The sequence below is a fragment of the Haliaeetus leucocephalus genome, unplaced genomic scaffold, assembly GCF_000737465.1.
Source record: "Haliaeetus leucocephalus isolate CR32 unplaced genomic scaffold, Haliaeetus_leucocephalus-4.0 Scaffold819, whole genome shotgun sequence".
NCBI classification, from domain to species: Eukaryota; Metazoa; Chordata; class Aves; order Accipitriformes; family Accipitridae; genus Haliaeetus; species Haliaeetus leucocephalus.
In genome coordinates, this window is record NW_010973255.1 from 4,549,349 (window position 1) to 4,556,026 (window position 6,678).

A 6,678-nucleotide genomic window follows, 5' to 3' on the forward strand; every position below is an offset into this window, starting at 1 on the left:
ACTTGTAATATCCATATGTTTTAATTTAAAAAAAGAGGTTTTTAATAATCAAAGAGCAATTTAAAAAAACCTATGGTTTTATTCCAGCTAGAGCTTGTAATATATGGAGTTAATTTTGCTGCTTCACTGCATTGTATGTATAAAATTGTTTGGGTGGGGGGTTTAGGAAGAAGAGTTTACATTTGTATTTATACTTAAGAATGCAGCCTGCTAGCATATACACAGGTATATGGGAATTATGGGAACTTCATTGCAGCTTCTTCCTTGGGAAAGAAAAATTCCTGTAAGGAATTACATTGAGTTGGCTTACAAATATAATGCAGCTTAATGCAGCTGCAAGTTAGCAAATACTAACCAGTCTTAACTGTGTTGCAGAAAATGAGGAGTGAGATGTTACCAGTTAGATTGTAAAGCATGGATGTAATGGTTATGTTCTGTTACCTGTGTGTATCTGCTTCTTCCTCCTTTGTTCATTACCAAGTGTTGTCCATCTTTAATTTGTTACCAAGTGTTCAGCTGGTATCAATCAATGCTACTGTGTTCTAGTTCTCCTCTCAATGCTACTGCATCTGTTTTTTGGGGAAATAAAAGTTTGTGATACAAGGGAAGGAAGGAGAAAAGTCTGGACAGAATTAGGTGAAGGTAGAGCTATGGAAGCTTTTGCCAAAACTGTGAAAATGCACCTGCCGAATGCAGTTTGATGAACAGGTGATTTGAGCTCAGCTCACAGCTCACTGCTGCCCAAAAGGGTAGCCTTGCTCTTCCTGTCCTCTCCCTTTCATCAGCAGTGAGGCCTGTCACAACCTTTGCTGATCTTGCTCAACAAACCTACCAGACAGATAACTATCTGCTCTTCCTCCGGTGGTCTGGTTTTCTGCCAGATTGGTGAGTCAAACCAATTCACAGAAGGGTCCAACGAGCCGGAGCTGCAAGCTCATGTGGAGGGCGACTTACATGAGAGAGCCTCTCTTCCTCAGGCAGTGGCTGTGAGCTGTAGGTTTCCTCACCATGTTCTCAGAGCTGATGCAAGAAGACTAATCTTCTCCTGCAGAAGTCAGGAAGAGTTGGTTTTGCCCTACTGATTTCAGTGAGAGTTGTACCTCTCCTAAGGTAAAACTCAAGCCCTGAATTTTTCTATTTACTGTTACTGGTTTTGTATCTCTCTTGTAGTTTCTTATTACTACAGGGGAAAACCTGGATTACCTTGATGGTGTGCATACAGTATTCGGAGAAGTGACAGAAGGCATGGATGTATTGAAGACAATTAACGAAACCTTTGTAGATAAGGATTTTATCCCGTATCAAGATATCAGGTGCAACTGCTTTTAACTTCCCTTTTTGAGGAATACATTATAATTAAACAAATTAATCTTTTTTGGAAGCTAGATTAATATAGTGATGTCAGGTGACCTGTACATGATATCTTAAATACTTTTATTCCAGTATTATTGGTAAAATAAGCAGGTACTAAAATGAACAACTGTGTAAGAAAGTGTGCAACTATGTTGCCTTTACAAAAGCATCAGTACTACTGGTATTTACAAACATACAGTATGTTTGGCTGTTTGGGATAAACAGAATCAGCGGGGCTGGTTTCCTGTTACTTGGGTAAAGAGAGTTTTATTTGCATGTGACTGATGCTGGTCTTGGTTTTGTTTTCTGTAAGGATAAATCATACAGTAATTTTAGATGATCCATTTGAAGATCCACCTGGCTTGTCTATTCCTGATCGCTCACCAGAACCTACTAAGGAACAGCTAGATGTGAGTGTTCATGATAGCTTCTTGGGGAAAAGTTGGAAGAAATAATGAAATTTATCCCTATTAGTGGCCAGCAGAGACTTGGTCAAAATAAGAATTCTGTCTTAAGACTTTGTCTGTCAAATCTATATCCTAAAAGAACTATACGTTTTTAGCATAGGAGGATAAGAGATGCTCTTCTACTACACTAGCTTGAGTTCCGATATGTCAAATGCTTGTCTGTTATTTGGGGCCGTTGCTGTGTTTAATCAAATATGGCTGCGTAATCTTTCAAGAAAAAGATAAAAGGGTGACATGGGTGCTCTCCCCTTTGACTGTAGTGGAGTTAGGTTGGAAAGCGGTATTTTAGTTTTCTAATTACAGTGTAGATAAGCAGAACACTCAGAATTTTCACCTTTGGCATTACTTGTTTTCTGTATACTGTGGTAGAAGACAAAATATAACTAACATTTATTAACTTAACTGGTGTTTTCCTTTTAAATGTGAAATAGTTAGTGTTTCAGTGGAAGTAATCTTGCTCATTCTTTGAGTTATATCTGCAAGCATAGATACTGTTGTGGTGTATTTGTTCAAACAGAAGGAACTTGCTAAAAACACAATTGTAATAATTCATAATTTACTGATAGCATACAGTTATGGAAGTTGCTATGTGAGATTATCTCCTTGTGTGGAAACAGTTGTTTCAAGCAATGAATAAATTGACTAGACAGAATATTGTTTATTTTTAACCTTAATAGATATAATTACAAGATTGGAATAAGGCTTTCATAGTACATCTGCACTGTGGTTAATCTCTGATGTACCTTCAGATAAGTTAAACGGTATAAGGAATTTAATAGCTCACTGCCAACTGCATAGAGATTTGAAAACTTTTACTTGGTTTTCTTCCGCCATAGCCTGTCTGAAGATACACCTTTCAGTGTAGAAATGTCTGTAAGAAGGGCAGCGTTCTAGAGATGCTGATGAGGAGACAAAATTACTCCTCAAATCCTGCCTAGATGTAGATGTGTGAAAATAAAATTCTTGTTGTGATTTTTAACGTTTGAGTCTTATTAGACACCCCAGATATTTGCAGTGTTCATTATCGTCATTTCTGGTAGGAGCTATCTAGATTAGAAATGAGTTGACACTTGTGGTGAGATGTTGAGTATGAGATGGGAGTATAAAAGAATTTATCTAACTGAATATGGTTCAAATTGGGCCTGAAAGTTCATATGTAGTTCATAGTGCCTGAAACATGAGGATAACATCTTTTCCCTCTCTTTTAAATCTAAGTGGGAAGAACAGAATGAAAGCCCAGTTCTGCAGAGATGCAGTGCTTAAGCATTTTTCATGTCTTGGGGGCTGAGGGGTGAGGTCATCCAAGTAATATTTGCAAAGTGAGAAAGAATTTTTGGCCGTGGCTTGGTAATAAATAGCTTTTTCCTTCGTTTTTCAGAGTGGCAGAATAGGAGCAGATGAAGAAATTGATGACTTGAAAGGACGGTCTGCAGATGAAATAGAAGAAGTTCAGGCAGAAAAAGAAGCAAAAACTCGTGCCATTCTTCTGGAAATGGTGAACATATTTCTGTATTTGCCTTTTAGATGTTATTCCTGTGTGTGTGCATGTTATATTAAGTCTAGGAGAATGTGTACTATTTATCTTGAAATTGCTTATCTGATGATGATGTCATGGCTCAGAATCTGTGCTATTGAATGTCTGTGGTATATTGAAAAGGATTGAGCATGAGCACTGGAGGTGGTTTTCTGATAAAACAGGTGATATTTAATTTTTAAAGCCAGGATTAAGAGTGGACCAGTGGAGGCTTTATAAAAACTTGCTAGAAATGCATGCAGTTAAAAAACATAATATACGTAATATGCTGCTGTGTATATATAATCCTGGAAAAGGTTTAGCATGCGTGGGAGAGAGCTGAGCTAATTTGTGATAATCTCTTCCCAGTACATATAGTGGCATTGAGGTTGCATTATTCATGTATGTAATGGCAGTCTTCCTTCTGTGGGATTAGGTTGCATTTAACATTGGTTAACTTTATGTTCTTCCTTCTTAAATATAATGTTTGGTAACTGCTGGCAGTTGTAAACTCCATATAGCAACAAAAATTGTGAATAGGCTTTGAAGTCTTTTTTAAAAAAAAAAAAAAGAAAAAAGCGCACACACACTGTTGAACGATGGGTGATTCCATCACATTTCTTTACAACTACCAAATTCAAATTTGTGGTGAATAGTTTGCAGCAGAGGCTAATACCAAGCTCAGTCCAGATGTGGCCACAGTGTTGCAGAAGATCTGCTGGTGTGGGCTCTTGTTTTGCTGCAGCAGCAGTGGGGCTGATGACGTGTTTTCCAGATAAGGTTAGCTAAAAAAGGCAAGTGGGGTATGTGAGCCAATAAAGTAATTTTCAGTGACTATTGCTGCGTAGCATGCAATAGGGAGCTATGCTCTATAAGCTGAAGAGATGAAAAACTTAAGTGTGCTGCTAGTTTCACTGATTTGAAAAACCCCAACTATTAGTTCCACTATTCTTTTGTTGAAACAGTAAACTTCTCTGAGAGTCACGTGCTCAAACTCCTTTTGTGTTCTTTTTTGTGGAATCTGCTTCTTGTGTTATTTTGCTTCTTTATGCTATCAAACTAATGTGCATTACCTTTTTATTAGCATATTAAGTAAAAGATGGAGATAAATAATTTAAATATCACTAGTCTTTTGTTCAGGTTTTAAAAAGAAGTGCTACAGTTCAACAGGAGGTAGTATGTGTATTTGCATTTTCCCGTGTAACTGAATTTGCTATCAAGCTATCTTAAATTTAAGCTTATCCTAGCTGTTGCGAGATTTCAAGGAAAGGCGAGTTGATCTTGGGGGCAGAGGTGAAGGAATGGATCCAGTCCATTTTTATTTTTGTAACAGAGTGGCTCTAAATGTACACTTCGACCTTTTAGAACTGTGTATTTGTTATAACAGGGAAAGTGAGGTAGAAAGTATTTGTGACTTTCATGAATTCCTAGTGGTGGAACTGCAAATAGATAATCATTTTTAGGTACTATGGAAAACACTTTTTTGTGACATTAAATAGGAAAAATATTTTATTAATTTTTTGATTTTGTGATAGGAATGTGTCCGAGATCATCCGAGAGATGTGTTGCCAGTGTGCTTGTGGCAATAAAATGTAGAGAGCTTTAGGCAGAAGTGACAAAGGTCTCTTTCTGTTTGCTGTAGGTGGGAGACTTACCCGATGCAGAGGTCAAGCCACCAGAAAATGTGCTGTTTGTTTGTAAACTGAATCCTGTGACCACAGATGAAGACCTAGAGATAATATTTTCACGATTTGGTCCCATTAAAAGGTAATTATTGTAAAATAATAAAGAAAACCTTCTTTGTTGAAACTGAACTTGATTCCCACCAGTCTATTTAGGTTTGGCTGTTGGGTAGTATTCCAGTATCTCTGGAGGTTTATGCTGTGGCTGCATGTATTTGGATAGAGACTACAACAATGGTGATAGGAAGTCAGATCTAGCTAGATGATTATCCTGTCCCAGCAGTGGTTTTAACTGAAAGCCTGGGGAAGTATAGGAACAAGGAAAGCATATGATACTCTCCCCAGCCCCCCGTCCTCTCCCTCCTTTCAGCAGTTTTTGTCTCAGATGCTACATGAGCAAGATACATACAGTCTCTGGGTTTTCGTTTTGCATGGGAGTATGTATGTTTTGGGATAAAATGACAAACATTTCTGGCATCCAGTATACTCCTTGTTAAGGTGTTTCTCATGCCTGCTGCCTTTTTCAGTTTTGAACTTCCTAGCAGTTTTCGTTGATTCCGCCTGGTACTGGTATCAAAAGACATGACGGGCAGTGAAACCTACTTTCTTACACCTCCCTATCCTATACTCCAAAGTCATCTTTTTTTCTTGCAAAGAGTACTATCCTACATACTCATGCTTTGTAGAGGAATTTTCCTTACCTTGTTTCCCGTTTCTCAAACTTTTTCTCTTCTTTTGTTTCATCTCAAGATGAGAGGACCAGAATTGCACACTGTATTAAAGAAATTACAGATTTACAGTGGCACAGTGGTATTCTCTGCTTTGTTCTCAACTGCTTTTCTAGTCAATGCTAAAGCTATTTTTTTTTCCCAATGCACAATTAGGTTTCCTCCCCCCATGCTCATCTTGTTGCATTTCTCTACATTGAACGTCATTTGCTATTTTGCTGTTCAGTTGGTCTCCCAAGAACTTTCTGCAGTTTTTTCAGTCTTTATTTTTGCCACCTTTAACGATTTAGTATCATCAGCAAACTGCTGCTGACCTATCTACTTTCTCAGTGAGAAATGACTATTTACTCTTGCCTGGTCTTTTGCATGTTTATCAATGCAAAGATGTTTCTTATGCTATTGCTGCTTAGTTTTCCCAAAAGCCTTTGGTGCAGGAGTTTATTAGAATTTTGGGAGGGATTTGAAAAGACTGCATCAGAAATCATCATTGTGCATAAGCATATTGACTTTTTCAGAGAACTTCACTTAGGTTTACTCAGATGGTCCTGAGTAGGTCCTATTTATTCAGATGGAGACTAACTCTATTCTGCATTGAGTTTCTATAAATTTGTGCAGTACTGGCATACAGGCCTGCAGAGTCCCAGATCCTTCACTAGACTGTCTCTGTGTCTCTCTGCGTGTGAGTGAAATTGGCATTGTTTGCCACTTTTACAAGTCCAGCATGATTTGTGGATGTCCTAGGGATTTCTTACTTTTTTTTTTCTTTATCTCTTTGTTCAGTACCTCTTCTGCATTCTTGCTTTCAGACAGATTCTCTGAATAATCCACAAAGGAGGGTTCTGGCACAAAACTGTCCTACCTTCTTCCTTGCTGATGGCTGCTACAGAGAATTCCCATAGCTTGTCTGAATAGCCTTGTCTTCTATTCCCCCCCCT

At 38.0% G+C, this 6,678-nt stretch overlaps 1 protein-coding gene across 4 annotated transcripts in view; it reads left to right on the plus strand.

Moving 5' to 3' along the window:
• Positions 1-6,678, plus strand: part of PPIL4 (peptidylprolyl isomerase (cyclophilin)-like 4) — a 25,994-nt gene that overhangs the window by 7,829 nt on the left and 11,487 nt on the right. For 3 of the 4 annotated variants that reach the window (XM_010581917.1, XM_010581918.1, XM_010581919.1), the window contains 4 exons: positions 1,171-1,313; positions 1,667-1,763; positions 3,199-3,315; positions 4,976-5,100. In XM_010581917.1, coding sequence (XP_010580219.1) covers positions 1,171-1,313; positions 1,667-1,763; positions 3,199-3,315; positions 4,976-5,100 — 482 coding nt within the window. The remainder of the gene's footprint in view (positions 1-1,170; positions 1,314-1,666; positions 1,764-3,198; positions 3,316-4,975; positions 5,101-6,678) is intronic. The other variant, XM_010581920.1, reaches the window with a different exon arrangement.